The 18,462-nt window shown below is 38.6% G+C and overlaps 2 protein-coding genes and 1 long non-coding RNA gene across 5 annotated transcripts; 1 reads left to right on the top strand and 2 right to left on the bottom strand.

The window, feature by feature from the left end:
* Window positions 1-536: 536 nt before the first annotated feature.
* On the top strand, window positions 537-2,038 carry LOC112193150 (putative methyltransferase DDB_G0268948). 2 transcript variants are annotated; one of them, XM_024333205.2, is made up of 3 exons: window positions 537-696; window positions 885-1,087; window positions 1,289-2,038. In XM_024333205.2, exons 2-3 carry the CDS (start codon window positions 902-904, stop codon window positions 1,928-1,930), a joined length of 828 nt encoding a protein of 275 aa, XP_024188973.1. In that variant the 5' UTR covers window positions 537-696; window positions 885-901; the 3' UTR covers window positions 1,931-2,038. The 2 variants fall into 2 exon arrangements, with proteins under 2 accessions (XP_024188973.1, XP_024188982.1); XM_024333214.2 differs by having other exon boundaries at window positions 541-696; window positions 898-1,087.
* Window positions 2,039-3,801: 1,763 nt separating this feature from the next.
* LOC112193171 lies at window positions 3,802-6,791 on the bottom strand. Of its 2 annotated transcripts, XM_040512317.1 has the most exons (3): window positions 6,424-6,791; window positions 3,913-4,073; window positions 3,825-3,861 (listed from the first exon to the last, which is right to left on the bottom strand). In XM_040512317.1, exons 1-2 carry the CDS (start codon window positions 6,697-6,699, stop codon window positions 3,960-3,962), a joined length of 390 nt encoding a protein of 129 aa, XP_040368251.1. In that variant the 5' UTR covers window positions 6,700-6,791; the 3' UTR covers window positions 3,825-3,861; window positions 3,913-3,959. The 2 variants fall into 2 exon arrangements, with proteins under 2 accessions (XP_024189012.1, XP_040368251.1); XM_024333244.2 differs by having other exon boundaries at window positions 3,802-4,073; window positions 6,424-6,790.
* Window positions 6,792-10,011: 3,220 nt separating this feature from the next.
* Window positions 10,012-13,687, bottom strand: LOC121051443. Its single transcript, XR_005805739.1, has 2 exons — window positions 13,399-13,687; window positions 10,012-10,692 (listed from the first exon to the last, which is right to left on the bottom strand). It is a non-coding gene; the product is annotated as an uncharacterized LOC121051443 (long non-coding RNA).
* Window positions 13,688-18,462: the final 4,775 nt, after the last annotated feature.

An 18,462-nucleotide genomic window follows, 5' to 3' on the forward strand; every position in this document is an offset into this window, starting at 1 on the left:
ATTTTGGCTTGATTGCTTGTTAGCGGGCTTGACATACTGCACTCTTCTGATGAATTTAGAATTTTTTTTTTTGTTTTTATTAGTTGGGAAGATGGTAAATTGGAAATTTAAAATTGTACAAAAATCTTGGGTGTGTGTTAAAGAAATTGGAATTTGTATATAAAAATTCCCTTTGTTAGTTTTGGTTTTCAATTTTTTTTATTTAAGAAAGGGTACTGTGGGAAATAAGAGATGAAAATTATATTGTTAGGTGTAATAAGACTTTTGCTGGGTACATTTAAAAATACCCTAAAGTAAAATGACCCTAGGAGCATTTGGTTTTTACGACCTAAACAAAATTTAAACAATTGAAGATGAGTCAACTTTCACTCCTTCAGTCACCAATACGGCAATACCTCGAGTCTTCGGACACAAAGTCATCAGAATTCCCCCTCGTGACAGCCATTATCTTTGGTTGCGCATGAAGAATCTTGGAGTTCGTTGAACTTGGCACTTACTTGATGTATTAGAACTCTTATTGGCTTTTGTCTCCTGAAGTCATAAATGGTTGGCCAATCCAACTACAACACTATATTTCCGAAGGATAATGAATTAATCTGGCACTCTCTGCACAGGAGCCACAGACCGCGTTATATAATTAAGCCTCTCACCTCCCACCTCTGGCAAGCTCTTTCAATCTTCTACCTTCTCCAACAGGTATTTCTCTGATTTTAACTCTTCTTTTTTGTCTCCGGTTATTCATCGATCATTTTGTACTTTTTCTATGATGCATTTGTACGTTCTCTTTTTGTTTCATCTGCTGCGCACAACTATATATATGTTTCAGCTTTTATATAAATTTTCATGCGCATATCAAGGTTTTTAATTATCTGATACTAATGTAGTGGCCGGAAATAGGAAAATGGCACGTCCATTTGACAAGCAGGCAGAGATATACGTGGAAGCTCGGCCAACGTATCAGGCAGAGATATACGTGGAAGCTCGGCCAACGTATCCCAAGGAATGGTATTCAAAGCTCGCTGCTCTCACCCCACAACACTCTTTAGCTTGGGATGTTGGCACTGGCAGTGGCCAAGCTACCGTCGGTGTAAGTTTATTGTGGGCAATTTGTACAATAAAACATACCATTGTTGTTGAATCTGTAGATTAAGGACAGTATACAATTTATATATATATATATATATATATATATATATATATATATATATATATCTGGGGACCTTTTTGGCTTTTTTATGTTCTTTCCTAAATGTATGCATACCGCTAAACTTCATGTCACTAAATACAGCTTTTAGAGCATTACGACCAAGTAGTTGGAAGTGATATAAGTGAAGCACAATTGAACCATGCCATCCAGCACCCTCGAGTTCGATACGTTCACACTCCAACATCAATCTCAGACGATGAAATGGTTGACTTAATAGGGGGCGGTCATGAAAACTCAGTTGATTTGATTACAGTGGCTACTGCCGTTCACTGGTTTGATCTGCCACGCTTCTACTCGCTTGTCAAACGTCTTCTGCGTAAACCAGGAGGCATAATTGCTGTTTGGTCCTACAGCAGCATGGACAACATGGTCATAAGCCCTGACTTTGATCTTGCAATGAAGCGTTTACACGAAAATTGTATTCCATTTTGGGACCCGAGGGCAAAGTACGCATTTGAGGGTTATAGGACACTTCCTTTTCCATTTGAGAGCGTTGGATTGGGTCGTGAAGGTGAACCTATCACACTTGAAATACCAAGGGAATTGTCATTTCAGGGGGTTGAGAGGATGTTGAGGTCTTACTCTGTAGTCACTACGGCTAAAGACCAGGGTGTGGATTTGTTGTCTGAAGATGTGATTAAAGAACTTCAAAGAGCTTGGGGTGGGCATGATCTGATTAGATCAGTTACAATCAAGGCATGTATGCTTGTGGGCAAATTATAATCTTTATGTAATGCTTGTTATGTCCATGGAATTGGGAACTAAAACCTGCTGTAATTGTTTATGCAAAAAATAATGTTTATGCAATATAGTATTGCTTCTTTATATTTACAGCAGTTAGAGTAAAATCTTCAAACGGTACTCGAAGTACCATGTATTGCAGTTTTTGAATTTCCACATTACTTGTTTCATTTTGCGATTTGCCATTTAGACTAATTTCGTTTCGTTTAAACTAAAGCATTAGTATTATTATTGACAGGTGATGTCAGAAACTGTTTGAATTTGAGACTAACTAGGAGGCTTTACAGTTTAGGTTAAGAATTAGTCGATGATAGTCTATGAGTTAGTCTTTTCTTCTTCTGTTTTTTTCTTCTTTTCCAATATTAGTGTTTAGACTTTAGACCTCCTCTCTAAATTTCTACACACAAACTTCCAAATACACCCTTAATGCTATTTCTCTTTTTTGTCTCACCATATTTTCAACTCACTATCTTTGGCTCACACAGTCGCAGCTCCACGCACCCACCTCTCCTCCTCCACACTTCCACGCTGACTCACAATGATAATTGAAGATGGAGGTTTCAGAAACATATAAGTGAACAAGACTTGGTGCCTCACAAACTACAGCAGTAGAGCAACCTTCATCCATACGTATAAATACATATAATATGTCCAACACTCATGTTCTTCGATCGAAATTTGAACATTTTGTAAAACCAAGGTGTCCTATACTTTGATATCAGATGGAGTATATTTAAAAAAAATGCAGTCAATGACAAGCAAACAAGTTTCAAAACTTCCAAATGTTTGGCACAGAAAACCTATCTTCCAATGAAGCTAAGCCTAATTGTTACTCGTGTTCTTCATCTTTGCCTCTATACCCTTTGCAGTTAGATATAGTAAAACATTAGGTCAAACCATCCCCAGTGAGGGCAGTCCTGACATGTGTTTTTGGGGGCAGCATTTTGTACAATGGCGGTAGTTCCTCTATATAGAGCTCCTTGGATGACCGGTTGTTTTATGAGTCTGCTCTTAATCAATCTGAGAGGTTATCTTCTTGCCTGGAAATGATTTCTCTCATCTGACTTACTTTATGATATGTAGTATTACTTGTTTGATGTACAGGTTCCCAACTTTAAACCGATGGATACAAATGCAAACTAACCTGCATCGACTTTCAGAGTTTGCTGTAACAGTTAAGCAATCTGACGATGGTGGTGAGGCCAGAGGTGAAGCAAAAGCTGCTATCAAGAGGCTTCGCGAGTTTGACAACTTCAGTTTTCCTTCCTTTTGACTGGGAAAATGAAGAACCTTATGAGAAAGCTGTACAACTGTATCATACAGCATTCATGTAGACAGTAAGTTGTTTAGTCTTTCAGTTGATTTGTATTGTCATATTCTGGTATTCTGTAAGATGATGGTTTCTACACCCTGGCATGGTCACTTTGAGTTCTAAGTAAGGACTGGTATTGCTAAATAACTTTAAAAGGATGACCTACTAAAATATGAACTCAGATATCTTCCAATACAAAGAAACCATGATAGTATGACTGATTCTGATGCTGGAAAAGCAAACTGAAAGAACTCTTCTCAGATATGAGGAAATTACAAGAATCATTTACATCAGTTGGAATAGACTCTTTGGTTCCTTCGACATTTTTATGCATAAATTATGTGATTCGGATAGCATATTCATATGGAGTTGCCTTTTTCTTTGTAGGAGGGATGTTATTGGGTAAACTGTTCATATTTTAATTGGTTTTAAGGCAGTATTTTCTTCATAGTTTCAAGTGACATGCAAATTCTGATGTTGAGCCGACCGTAGTGCAATCTATAACTAGTAATAGAAGAATTTGAAAAAGTAAAAAGCCAAAAAAATGAAAGTGGCCGAAAATTAGACAGGAATTAAACACTTTCTTTACAAACCATGAGTTTAGATGTACTAATTCCTCTATATCATGAATCTAGAAAGTAACTTGCATTGTGAATATGCCATTTTAACATAAAAGGTTCACTGTTGCATAAGAAAAGCCTATTCATCAGCAGAAGATTGTTCATCATCAGAAGACTCCTCCTTTTTATCCTTTCTTTCCTGCCATCTTGCCCATATCCACTTCAAGACCAGAAACCCTCCAAGAGCATAAACCTGAAAGCATGTAGATAATAACTCATTAAACAAGTAACACTTCAATCGGAATGACTTTCAGAAGGACGCAGCCCAATTCTCTTCCCACTCTGTCTGAAAAATTTCACAGATCATACAAAATGTAAAAGAACTGAACCATCTTGCCAAAGTACCCACCACGCAAGCACGAATCATTCACTCCGACAACTATAACATCAACTAAGAAAAGCAAACGCAGACAAGTAAACTAGAGATTTCTTATCCTTGCAAAGTTGCAAAATGTCACAAAACCAAACTTCAAATGTGTGGCACTACGTTTCCACAGCCCACTCATACCTCCTCTTTATCTACTTATTTAACACACATTGATATAGTGAAATTTGACTTCGTATGGGTGATAAGTATAAACTATTAAAGACTAATTAATATGAATTGAGAAAATAATAGTTGGAAAAATTGAAAATGCAAGAAGACAGAGAAAAAAAAAGGTCCACTGGACAATTTGTTATGACATTCACAAAAATAAAATAATATATATATATATATATATATTTAAGGAAAACAATGGACGACCTCTGTGCTAGATGTATTGAAAATAATATTAAAAAATTTAAACTGCATGCCACCAAAATTGTTGGCCAACTCTAGTAACTTTATAACACTAGAAAAAGACAGAAATTGCATGGCATTACATTCCAGGCTCTCACCTTAAAGAATAAAATTATCAAGGCCATATAAAAACATAGCTTGTTTATCATAATGTGTAACATGCAAATTGATTAAGAGTATATATGCCAAATGAAAAGGGACTGAAAATAAAAATATTCTTCCCCTTTTCTAATGATTTTTCACCATATTCTTTCCCTTTTCTAATGATAATTCACCACCCATAACATATCTGATAACGGTAAAGGTATACAATATGAAAGCAAGTGAGCCAAAAGAGACGAAAGTTGATCTGAGTAACTTCTAAAAATTGCACATTTCCTCCCTTTCGAGTAAGATTATGAGAGAAATAAATAAATTGATGAGGACAAGAAAAAATAATATGTAAAACTAAAACTAATTCTAGTTAGAAAATTATATTCTACAACCATTTTACATTTCCCCTTCACCCAAGACATATCTCACTTCTTTCTTCTCTCTTTTTTTCTTCTCCATCTTTAATTTATAATGAAATCAAACATTATTTTAAGGCAATTACGAACTAAAGGTTCCACTCTCAACCTTAAAAGCCAACTAACCAACCATGACTTGTGATTACATTCAATAATGTGCTGAAAAAGTCAGATGGAAGGGTGTTCCAACACAAATCAATTAAAGTCTTGGTACCAACTATTAATGTACATTAGGCAGAATATTGTACCATAACTTCAGCATTGATTAAATCACCCCCTTCTACTGGCCATTCCACACATTCAGTATTCTGCGCAGGTCATTTCTGGTCTCGTGGAGTAATTCATCACATCCTTCATGCAGCCAACCTTAAATATATGAACATTTCCACTACCCGTCCTAATGAATCCCAAGACATTCAATTGCAACCATGCTAAAAAGCCTAAAATAGTTACCACCTTGCATGACCGTGACATGAAGAATCATCCAAAGATCCAGACTATTTTTTTTAAATCCTTTTGGAGCTTATCAGAGCACCTTTTAAGGTACAATGGCTTTCAAACCCTTGTGATCGTAACCCTCCTCCAAAATTCCATACATTTTACTATTCGTTACCACCTAACCGTATACAGACAGACCTCTATTGCAAGCAAGTTATAGCCTCATCATCTCACCAAACCATCACAAAGTCAAGGATTACTACAGATGACTACATTGGCATTCCTTGAGAACAACCAAAGAACAATATGACTTGTTCGCTTTTGGGCACAAACAAATTAGAAATCCTTTTATTTGACTTCCATGTCTCAGTTAAGCAATGCAAACGATGAAAAAGGGTTTATCAATCAATCGATGTGTGCCAAAAAAATCCTATAATTGGACCACTTTCTATACAACTTCGGTTTGTTTTAATCCAAAGTTCAAACCAACAGCATTAGGTACAGATTTAAGCGTACGTAACCATAACATAACAATCCAAAAACACCTGCCCCAATATATAACAAGTAATCTTCTTAATCTGTTATCCATTATTCTTTTCTTTTCTTCTTGGAATGAACTTTCCACAGCAATACTTGAATGTTCAAACAAGTGGATGCTAAGGAAATCAACCACACACATCATGACAGTAAACCCAAATTTAAAATCCACCCAATTCGAAACCCAGAATCATAACATACAAGGCTTCACCATTGAAAACTAAACCAATACAAAGCCATGTATACATAGAAAAAAGACAAAAAAAAAAATTCCATACCTGCCAGACTATAATGGGATTGGAAGTCTTGGTCACGGGCTCTTCAACCTCAGCAGCCACAGTAGGAACAACGGGTTGGGCTTTTGGGAACCTCACAGTGACCGGTTTCTGAGTGCCAGTATTGGTAGCTTCATCTTCAACAGGCACCACCCCTGGTTTTTGTTCTTGCTGCTTCCAGAATGGAAATTGAAGCTTAAACTTAGGAAAGAGGGCGAATAAGTTGATGGGTTTTTTAGGGCCTTCATCTCTGCTTACAATTTCAGTGTTTTCGGCCATTGTTGTGGAAGAGAAGGGAGATTGTGAATGTGGGGGTTTGGGTTTGAAACGGCGGAGGAAATAGAGTAGGAGACAGCTTTTGTATCTAATTATATAGTTTTCTCATCCCTTACTCCAGAAGGACCTCGATTTAAAACAAATAATAGATAATACAAAATCACAATAGTAGTGTTCAAGTTTTAGGTTACTTAACTTGGTGGTAATAGGATTACATTAGAAGGATCTAGATTCATATTTAATGTATGATTACTTTCCTGTATGATTTAGATTCTATGCATTGTAATCTTCTATATAAAGAGATCATTATTAATAATGAGAACACACAGAGATTTTCTCTCAATTTATGATTCCCTAAAACATGTTATCAGCACGTAGCCCTAACCTTACCCTTAAAAACTCTAAAGGTCGAAATAAATAAATAAATAAAATAAAAAATAAAAAGACTTAATCAAAGTCGCCAGTTTCCTCTCTCTCTAAACAAACCCCCCGAAACCAATTTCCCCACTTCCTCCCCCTCTCTGGCCAGATCTCGATCAATTTGATTGGGATCTCCAGCTAGAGAGGAGGGAGGGTACTTGTTTTTGATCTTGTTTTCTTTTCCGTTTTGCTTGTTTGCTTTTCTTTGCCGTTTTGGCGATTTCCCTCGGAGTTCGTCTCCGATCCAACCTTGCTTGGTGACCCCGTGCGAGTCTGCAGTATGCCGGGTCCTCAGTCAATGTTCCTTCGGGGGATCGGGGAGTGGTGGTGGCGGTTTGGGGGAGTTGTGGTGGCGGCTTGGGTTGGTCCCGATCGGTTTGGGTCCAATCTGATGGGGGTGGTTTGATATGGGATGGACCCGATTTAGGAAAGGCCTGGGGTGGTCTTGGTGGCAAAGGGTGGAGGGTGGTGGTCAGGCGATTCCGATGGTAGAGAGGGCTGTTGGGGGTCAATCGGCAATGGCGGTGGTGGTGGGTGTGGCGGCTTGCTGAGAGTTTTTGGTGTTTGGTTTCTTTATTTCATCAATAAGTCTTTTGTAGGTTTTTTTTAGTTTTAGCTATTGGGTCGCACTGCAATTTTTGGTATAGACAATCTTCTCTTCGTCGATCGAGAGGTCATTCCTGTTCTGGAGTTAGGTCAGTAGCGATGGCGAAAATGTCTGGCTATAGACAATCATCCTTGGCCTTCTAGTGGGTCCTTCATATCTGAGATCGGGTCGAAGGCGATGGCGATTTGGAGCAGTGGTGGATGGATGGTGTTGACAATAGGGTGGTGATGGTGTTGAGTTTTTTAGTCCAAGGTCTGATTGTCTGGCAACCCTTTTGGTCGGGTTTAGGTCACAATGAGGTTGGCTTGGTCAATCAAACGCCGGTGGGTGAGTTTAGTGTCGACACAAGTAAGTTGTCTAGTTTAGAGTTCTTACTGGCTGGATGAGAGGTGAGATGTCAAGGATTCACTGCTTCTGCGCTTTTGTCTGTCATACAATTTTGTGTTTGCCTATTGTTGTAGTGCAAGTTAAGTCTGTAGTTGAGTCAGGGCCTTGTTGGCTCCGTTAGTCAGTCATTTTGGAGTTCCAGTGTGAAGTCCAGTGGCCATTTCTGTGTATGAGATGATGCCAAAACTCATTGTATCCAGTTCATTATTAATGAAGTTTCTTCTTGATAAAAAAAAAAAAAAAAAAAAGTCGCTAGTTTCTGGGTCTTGATCCTTGTAGTCTTCCACCCTTAAATCCAGATCGCCATCTTGATCTTCTTGTTCCATGTAGTTTGCCTCCCTTGCTTCACGATACATCTTGTATGCGTTTGCAACATCCTAAAAGTATATAATGGTATCTACTAAAATTTTTTTAATAGATACCCTCCTAAAAAAATTTCGTCCTCGAAATTTGTCGATACTAAGATGATCCAATTGTAAACACTTCCCAATAAAATTTGCCATATTTAATGGCTATAAATTAACTTGCTGTGTATAAATTCTAGTCTTATACAGCCTCTAGCCCATTCATAACGGAGTCAAAATTGCAACTCATCGTATTGTGGCATACTTGTATAGTGTAAGAGTAATATTAAACAACCACTGAATTTTGAGACCAGGTTTTATATTTCCTAACCGGTCAAACTCTCATACTCTGTATATCATAAACCATAACTAATAAACAGCTAGTATGATACCCACAGATGCGGAACAATTTAACCAAGGGTGAACAAAGTATACATTTTTGTCAACTAACGAAGTATACATTTGAAGAAGGTCCATTATCATATCATGCAAATTCTGACCTTCTTCTTGGTTGATATATTAGCTCACTGAGCTCGCTGACCCAAGAAATTAGGAAGGTGAATTCTACCACGGAATATGTACCAGTCCTCTATACACTAATGAGCTCGCAGGCCTGATATAGCCCAAAACCATCTAAGAAGACATTGATTCATAAATTTTTGAGGTCACAAACCTCAGAAACTAAATGCAAATCTAGTATTTTGATTCAATCTTAATGCTATCCAAAGAGACTGAATATCAAATCCCAATAGCTGCACTAAATACAAACAAAAGTAACCAGAACAATTTAGATTCACACAAACGTTAAATGGAAACCAAATATTCTACACACATTCGGTGATTAGTGTTATGAGATTCGCATATAAACTAAAACGAGGAAATCCAACCCCTATTACTGGACTTATTATTCCAGAAAAGGGAAAAGTGAATGAAACTGCACCAGCACTCTATTCTGAGAAGGAAACTAAAATAATTTTCTATCAGTTTAAAACCAATACCCAAAATCATAGCAGGTAGGAATACCTACATAGATAGTAATCAATTAGCCTAGTGTCTACCATGGATTCACAGTCAACAAAACCACCATGATGCTCATTCAAAGATGGAAACATTTATGTCATTGTATATATTACTATTTACTAATGCACAATCAATTACAATCCAGACAAAATGGCTAGCCTATATATGCTTTCAAAAGGATTAGAAAACTGAGATGAAATCATCTATCATACACATCGCTGCAGAGAAAAATAGAACAGTAGGAAGCAAAAATACGGGTTGTCAGAGCATATCTCTCAGTCACCACAGCTCATAATTGAAAAACAGAACTTGCTCAACACATATAATCAAAGTAACAACAATCCAAAGAAAGTTCTAAGACACTCAAAATAGTCCTCAAAGTTTATGATCATCCTTCCAACGAGTGTAGGGATTCACAAGTACACAGCTCAGAAATATACAGTGGCAGAAAGTAAGGTAGTTCTTGTCAAACTAAATACCATTACTAAAACTTCTAACCAAGTTTCAAAATCTGAAAAGCAATAAAAGAACTCCAGAATTTCAAATTTCTCAAGTTGGGAAACAAAACAAATTCACATCATATTTACAAAGAAAGTTACTGCGACTTCAAAGGTGAGGTAAATAGAAAAATGATATTGGAGTCATGGACCAGCCAAAGTAAAATTCAACCATTATCCCCTCCCTATAATTAAGATGCACTCAAGTTGATTCACCAAAACAATTACCATCCTTTTCTTTGCATTTGCCATTCCAGATATGAAAATAATAACACCTTGCTTCTAAAAACAAGCACAGAGTATACCTCTGGAGCTTGGGCTCTCACATTATCAGTGTTAAAAATCCACAACATTAGTTGAAAACCATAGAAATCCCACTCTTAATCCTAGCAGAGCAGAGGGGCCTGGGCCATCTTATCTGCTATCAAGTAATCAATAAACCCCGAATTCAAAACAAAAAGTTTCTTTTGCTGTATTGACAGGGCACTATCAGAAATTCATGCATATAAAGTTATAAACAAACATCATGAGCTCAGAAACAGAGTTCACCTCTCCATAGTACCCTTCCACTAAATTCCACTGGTACCATATAGAAGAAGAGTAGTGTTGCTTCCCGATTTGACCATAATATGCAGACTTTTAGGCTTCACTCTACCATTATACAATTACACAAAGGAATGCATATTGCGTTTCCCCCCTATAGTTGGTAGCACATACATTTCTGCAATTGTTGACAGCAAACAGAATATCGATGCATGTGTTTATGCAGAATAACTATACAAATTCAAAGAGTTACATATTTTGGTCCATCTAAAGATGAGAGTACAATTGACTATCGCTGTCAAGATTCCAAATATATAAGAAGTTTAGCAAGCAACTGACTAATAGGCTGACAGATAAAAAGGCTCTGTCTAATTGGCTCAAAGTTTAACACTCCTTAAGTTTCTGTTACAGGACCAGTTTACATAAAAGGCAAAATGGCTACAGTGGCAAAAATAAATTTCCTTGGGTTCAGTCACACAGTGTTCCTCATAAAGTTATTAACTATTAATAATTTCTACAAGACCAGCTATAAATCTTATGCCAATACCCTGTGTATGGGGGTGGAGTAACAAATTGAATCCAAGGCAAGGATTTAGTGGGAGATAGGAGACAATTTGTTACCACGCCACTAATAAGTTGAACCGAATTACCAATATTGGTAAGATGTTCATGTCAATGACATAAATGATGTCAAAGAGAAAAGCCCAGTGGAGGGAGAACAAAACGCACAGAAATAAGGAACTATGGAACTTACAGCTCAGAAACTACAAGCAACTGCAAAAATCCAAAATGCGCCATAAATGTCACTTGACAGACTCTATCAACCTAACACAAGCTGATATAGAAACACATAAGGTCATCCCTGGTTCATAAGTCATACCAAACCTTTTAACTTCATCCTACTCAATGAATCTTTTCTTTTGAACCCCTGCGTTCTCAATTTCACCAGATCTCTCAATTTCTCTCACTAAATTTAGGATTAAAAACTCTTGAAACTGGCAGTTATAAATCACCCGGCACAAATGATCACAGATAATCTAACTAGACAAAGAGTACAACAATACTACTCTAGGTCTAGTCTTGCATAGATTTGGTTTTATCCTTCACAAGCTCAACATCTCCATAACATTACTACCACCAGTCAACAACTACCACACACTTAGCCACAACCCCTGCTACACACTATATTAAACACGGAGAAAAATCAAGCTACTTTTTACTGTCAAGTTAAAGCCATTATAAATTACTCCAAATCGAATAACCATACTCATTAGTAAAAATGAGCTCCAATTACTAGTAGGATAAACTAAAGAGAGCAAACTTAAAACATACTTGAGTGGGACTAAAACCATTAACATATACTATTGAAAATCCAAGTCAATAAATAAGAACGCCAGTAATCAACAATAAAGCATCTTTACAAGGTTCGCAACAGTAATATATCTGAAACTGAGATGAACCTTTCTCCTAATAATACTGGACAAACAAGAAAAAATTATTAAGCCATGCGTTCCACCTGACAATATGAATCCCTTTACTTATAGGGGTAACATGTTCAGCAGCAAAGAAGGAAAAGGAACCTCATGTAAAGGTCACAGAATTCCATATTTATCAAATATAATGACATATGCTAGCAATGTAAGCATACCACTGAATCTAAATGGAAATTCTAACATTCAACAATCCACATTAGACAACATCCATTGTAGAATTGTCGCTATACTTGTCCCTTTGGCAACAAATTAACGCATCCATTCTTTATATCTGCCAATCATAATAATCTAATTGCAAAGGCAAAACCTCAAAATGGAACCATAAATATGGCAGAATGATGCAGGGATATTACTAAAAATCTTCCTCATCTATTGTGAATGAGTTATCAGACGGAAACAAACATAGTTATCAATCACTCAGTTCCAAATCTACGTCCACCCACAAGGAAAATTTTGACCAGATCATGAAAAACAACCAAACAAACAGTAATATTAGTGACTGTCCTCATTCTTGACAGACAAATACATCATGGCGCAAAATTACTATCACCTAATCCAAGTGGAAGCTTTTTAAACAATTACATTTAGTTCTATAAGTAATGACAGAAACCACTATACTTAACTTCTAACTATTTAAAGCTTCAACACACCCAGAATAAACAAAATCTTTGATACCACTGAAGTGGTAAACCATTCCATTACCAACCATTGTTATGGAAATTCTTTCCTTCCCACAGGTTATTCCTGGGAATCTACTTCCTGCTCTGATACCATTTTGTCACACCCTGACCTCAGGAAAGTGACTAATGAATATTCAGTTGAATTATATAACCACTTCACTTGAGTCAGTCATCTTCACCGACTCAAACCAGAATCACACCAATTGGCCATAGTACAATCTTCTAGCCATTTGGTTCTTTTACAGTTTATCAAACTTTAGTTTTCACTTTTCCCCAGTTAGGCCCAATACCTCTCGAATTAAGGCCATCGAGAACACCCCGAACAAGCGGACAACCTCAGATTAAGGCCACCGAGGACACCCCGTACTAAGCGGAATCCCAATTGGGTTTTGGGTCTTTCACCCTAGGGAAACTCTGTCCCTCCTTAATTATCCGCTCGAATCCACGAGCCCCAATCAGGTTTAGGGTCTTTCACCCAAGGGAGCTCTATCCCTCCTTACTTATATCCCGGGCCTAACTGGATTTAAGTTCATTAGCATTCACAAAAGTTCTTTCAATTTCAGTTCAATTCTCAGAATCTGTCAGCAATAATCATTTTGACACCCAATATGTCGGTTAATTACAACCCAAATCATATACATATTTATATAATCAATCTGCATAAAAACCGTACGCATACATGAAATTGTAGGCATAAGAGAGAGTACAGACCTTGATAGCCATTAAAATGAAATTAGGTAACCAGAAACAATTACCCAATTCTAGTTCTGCAATCCGAGAAGAAACAAACTATGCATCTCCAATTTTCGAGATCTTGCCTGAACAAGCATGCATGGTGTTTGATGACATTTTCGCGTAGAGGTGATGGTGGTTCGGAAGTGATGTACGGTGGAGCAAGATGAGAGACCGACAGAGAAAAACGCAAGTCATGAGGAGTGTTCCAGACTTTTTCTCTCTTCTCCTTTCCTTCTCTCCTCTTCGTTCTCCCCAATTCTTTACAAAATAGAAGAGATAAGAGCATGTTTACTTACTTGGAATGGAAGGGAATGATTAAAGGGTAAATTTATTTATGCGTTACTAACACATACTAACACATAAAAGAATTGGAATGATTCCAAGTAAAAGTATTACTGCGTTTACTAACACATGAAGGAATCAGAATTGGTGTAGGTCCCACCTTTTTATAAGGAATCGATTCTTGAATATTCGGGAATTTGATTCCGAAGGGGAGAGATGGGTTTAGGAATCAACTCCTCCGGAATCAATACCGATTCCTTTCTTCTCTCATTCCAGTTGTCTCCGATTCATGATTATTTCCATTCCAAGTAAGTAAACGTGTCATAAAGGGGGAATGAGTCGGTTGCGAAAGAGACAAAGAGGATGAGAAAATTCTAGGTTTCTCTCTGTAATTTCAAACCCTTCTTGATTTTTTTTTTCCCCAACTAAATTCAAAATTCAAGGACTTTGTTAAAAACTATATTATATTTTCTTAAAAAAACCGGGTTATCACACAATTGCCATATTATTTTTGTAGTAGATGCCAATGGTATTAGTCTTTCTTCAAAGTAGGCGTACTCAATGTAAGTGTGATGTCTAGGAAGGTTTTGAGATAAGTAGTACTTAAGCGAGCCTTGCTCCACTGACATCTCTCTACTCACCTGGTCACATTTGCATTGGAATTACCGAAAAGAGTTAGACGACTACCATTGTTTTGCATTAGCTAGTTTATTGGATTAGATTTTCTTTGGTCAAAGAAACAATGATGTAATTCTGTTTGGCTTATTAATAAAAGTTGAGTTTTTTTCTTTATGACTCCTTTTTAATTATGAGCTTTTCTTTTAGGAATGGATTCTAGCGAACTATAATGTCTTGCGGATAGTGCGACTACGCACACCATTCTACGCCATAGGCAATTATTCTTAGAGATGTTGCCTACACATTCCTCTGTGACTACGATGGCTGGGCCATCAGGTTTAGTTCAAGGACATGGAATGACCCAATTCCTATTGCCAAATGGCACCTTGATTAAAGTCATTGAAGCTCTCTACGCTCCTAAGGCAAATTGAACCTTATTGAGCTTTAAAGATATAAGAGCCAACAGATTCCATGCGGAAACGCATAATGAGAACGGAAAAGAGTTCATTTGCATTAACTCTAATGATTACAGATGAAAGCGCATCTTAGAGAAGCTTATGTGTCAATCTAATGGACTTTATGTCACTACAATTCGACCAATTGAATCCAATAATGTCAAAAGAGAAGATCTCTTGGATTCTGACACATACTGACTTTGGCATGACCGACTAGGACATCCTAGTCGTGATATGATGATCCGTACACAAAAGACTTCACACGGACATCCATTCTTCAGAGTGAGAAGAAGTAAGAATCGAAAATTGATTCCCGGACTTAGCAAGACTGCAACAATTGCAGCATCTGGCGCTGCAGCCGTCATGGGGCGCCATAGGGCCGCCCAAGTCCCATGTGACAACGCTGTAAATGGCGCCAATCCTGGCCATGACGCCATGGATGTTTCTCCCCATGGCCAAGACACCATGGATGCCACTTTCCATGGTTCCAACACCATGATGAGTGATGTAGTCACACATTTTGCTTCTAATAGCGCTATAGACGCTCAAACTCAACCAAAATCATCATTGGTTGCTTCTAATGCCACTCGCTCATTTTGTAAAGCCTGTTCCTTCTGGACATTTGGACCGAGACCGTCCTACGCAAAGGATCCTAAAATACTCATTCGGTTCCTACAGAGAATCCAAGGGGATATCTGTGGACCAATTCAACCATTATGCGGACCTTTTAAATATTTTATGGTATTGGTTGATGCGTCGACACGCTGGTCACATGTCACGCTGTTGTCCACTTGAAATGATGCTTATGTTAAACTCCTCACCCAGATTATCCGTCTACGGACTTACTACCCTGACCATCCTATTAAGTCAATTCGACTTGATAATGCTGGGGAGTTCACATCGAAAACTTTCGATGACTATTGCATGTCACTGGGAATTGATGTAGAGCATCCAGTTCCCCATATTGAAATGCTGCTAACGCTAAACTCCTCGCCAAGATTATCCGTCTATGGGCTTACTGCCCTGACCATCCTATTAAGTCAATTCGACTTGATAATGCTGGGGAGTTCGCATCGAAAACGTTCGATGACTATTGCATGTCACTGGGAGTTGATGCAGAGCATCCAGTTCCCCATGTTCATACCCAAAATGGTATCGCAGAATCCGCTATCAAACGACTACAGATGATAGCACAGATATTGGTTATGCGCACCAATCTCCCTGTTTCTGCTTGGGGATATGCAATATTGCATGCACCGACGCTAATTCTTCTACGACCCACTGCAACCCAATCTTACTCTGCGTTACAGCTAGTGACTGGGTACGAGCCTGATATCTTGCACTTACGCATATTTGGGTGTGCCATTTATGTGCCTATTACGCCGCCACAACGTACTAAGATGGGTCCACAACGACTAATGGGCATCTATGTTGGCTATGAATCTCAAACTATCGTCTGCTATCTTGAACCATTGACAGGCGATCTCTTTACCGCTAGATTTGTGGATTGTCACTTTGATGAGACAGTCTTCCCATCGTTAGGGGGAGATAAGAACACAGATATTCAACAGGAACGACATAAATTGTCGTGGTCTGTCCCCACTATGTCTCATCTCGATCCCCGTACCGCGCAATCCGAACTTGAAGTGCCACGAATAATCGAGCTCCAGAACGTAGCAGATACTCTGCCTGATGCGTTTTCTGATGTTGCCAAAGTGACGAGATCACACATACCTGCTGCAAACGTGCCTGCAAGGATTGATGTCCGGAATACTAGACATAACGCCATACCTGTGACACCAGGAGATGGCGCCATTGCGCAGAATGGCAATGATGTGGCATCTATGGCCGCAGGTCCAGCAAGGAAGAGCGGTAGACCGATTGGTTCGAAGGATTCTCGCCCTAGAAAGAGAGCGAATGAGGCACAAACAAATCCTTTGATCATCGATACTCAAACGTAGTCCCATGAAAATGTTCGGGATTATGGTTATGTCCAAGAGACATCATTGAGGGACGCCTCAATGTCAGAACTTATCCATGAGAACGTAGAGATCTCTGTAAATTGCACTAGTGTACATGGGACGTGGGAAAGAAGCTCTATCATCATTGATGATGTATTCGTGTATTCAATGGCGCGTGAGATTATTGAGACCGATGACATCGAACCACGCTCTGTTAATGAATGCCAACGTAGAGCTGATTGGCCAAATTGGAAAGTTGCGATCCAAGCAGAACTTGATTCTCTAGCGAAAAGAAATGTATTTGGCAAAGTTTTACCAATACCTCCCAACACCAAACCAGTTGGTCAGAAATGGGTATTCGTTAGAAAGCGTAATGAGAAAAACAAGATTGTAAGGTACAAAGCTCGCCTTGTGGCACAAGGCTTCTCACAATGACGTGGAATCGACTACGAGGAGACCTATTCTCCCGAAATGGACGTCATAACGTTCCGATACCTTGTCAGTTTGGTAGTTTCCGAAAAACTAAACATACAGCTTATGGATATAGTTACTGCGTATCTATATGGAGATCTAGATGCAGAAAGATACATGAAGGTCCCAGATGGACTTCAGTTACCCAAATCAAGTGGCTCTAAACCATGGAGCGCGTTTGCTATAAGATTGAAACGCTCATTATATGGATTGAAACAATCCGGACTGATGTGGTAGAACCGTCTAAGTGACTACTTGATTGGTAGGGGGTATGTCAACAATGAACTATGCCCATGTGTGTTCATAAAGAGGACAAGTTCCGGATTTGCAATAGTAGCGGTTTATGTCGATGACATGAACATAATTGGCACCCTCAAAGAGTTAAGGGAAACCGCTGAACACTTGAAATCCTAGTTTGAGATGAAAGATCTTGGGAAAACATGGTTTTGCCTCGGTTTAGAACTCTAGCATAGCAGAGATGGTATCCTGATTCATTAATCAGCTTATACCCAAAAGATGTTTAGGTGTTTCAACACTGACAAGATTAAGCCTTCAAGCACCCAAATGGTCGTCCGTAGTCTTGATCCAAAGAAGGATCCATTTCGTCCAACAGATGACAATGAAGAAGTGTTAGAGGCAGAAGTGCCCTACCTAAGTGTAATAGGCGCATTATTGTACTTAGCACAATGCACAAGATCGGACATCTCATTCGCTGTGAACTTGTTAGCTAGATATAGCTTTGCGCCAACACGACGCCATTGCACTGGTGTTAAAGATATCTTTCGATACCTAAGTGGTACGATTGATATGGGCTTGTTCTATCCCTACAAAGAGATGATGGATTCGATCCATCACACACCAGGAACGCCGCCAACTGTGGCATGCGTCCTCTTTCCCCTTCCCCAAACGATATAAGTGTTTTGGCAGGTTTTGCTGATGCTGGGTACCTCTCTGACCCGCATAAAGGTCGCTCCCAAACTAGTTATGTATTCACCATGGGAAAGACCGCGATATCTTGGAGGTCTACAAAGCAGACCTTAGTCGCTACCTCTTCGAATCATGCAGAGATTATTGCTCTTCACGAAGTAGTTCGTGAATGTATATGGCTTCGATCCATAGTTAGGCATGTTCGAAGCAATTATGGTCTGAAGTCTACCACAGATGAGCCAACGAGCATCTATGAGGATAATACTGCTTACATTGAACAAATGAAGCAAGGCTACATCAAAGACGACAATACCAAGCACATATCG

Source organism: Rosa chinensis, chromosome 1, assembly GCF_002994745.2.
Source record: "Rosa chinensis cultivar Old Blush chromosome 1, RchiOBHm-V2, whole genome shotgun sequence".
Taxonomy (NCBI): Eukaryota; Viridiplantae; Streptophyta; class Magnoliopsida; order Rosales; family Rosaceae; genus Rosa; species Rosa chinensis.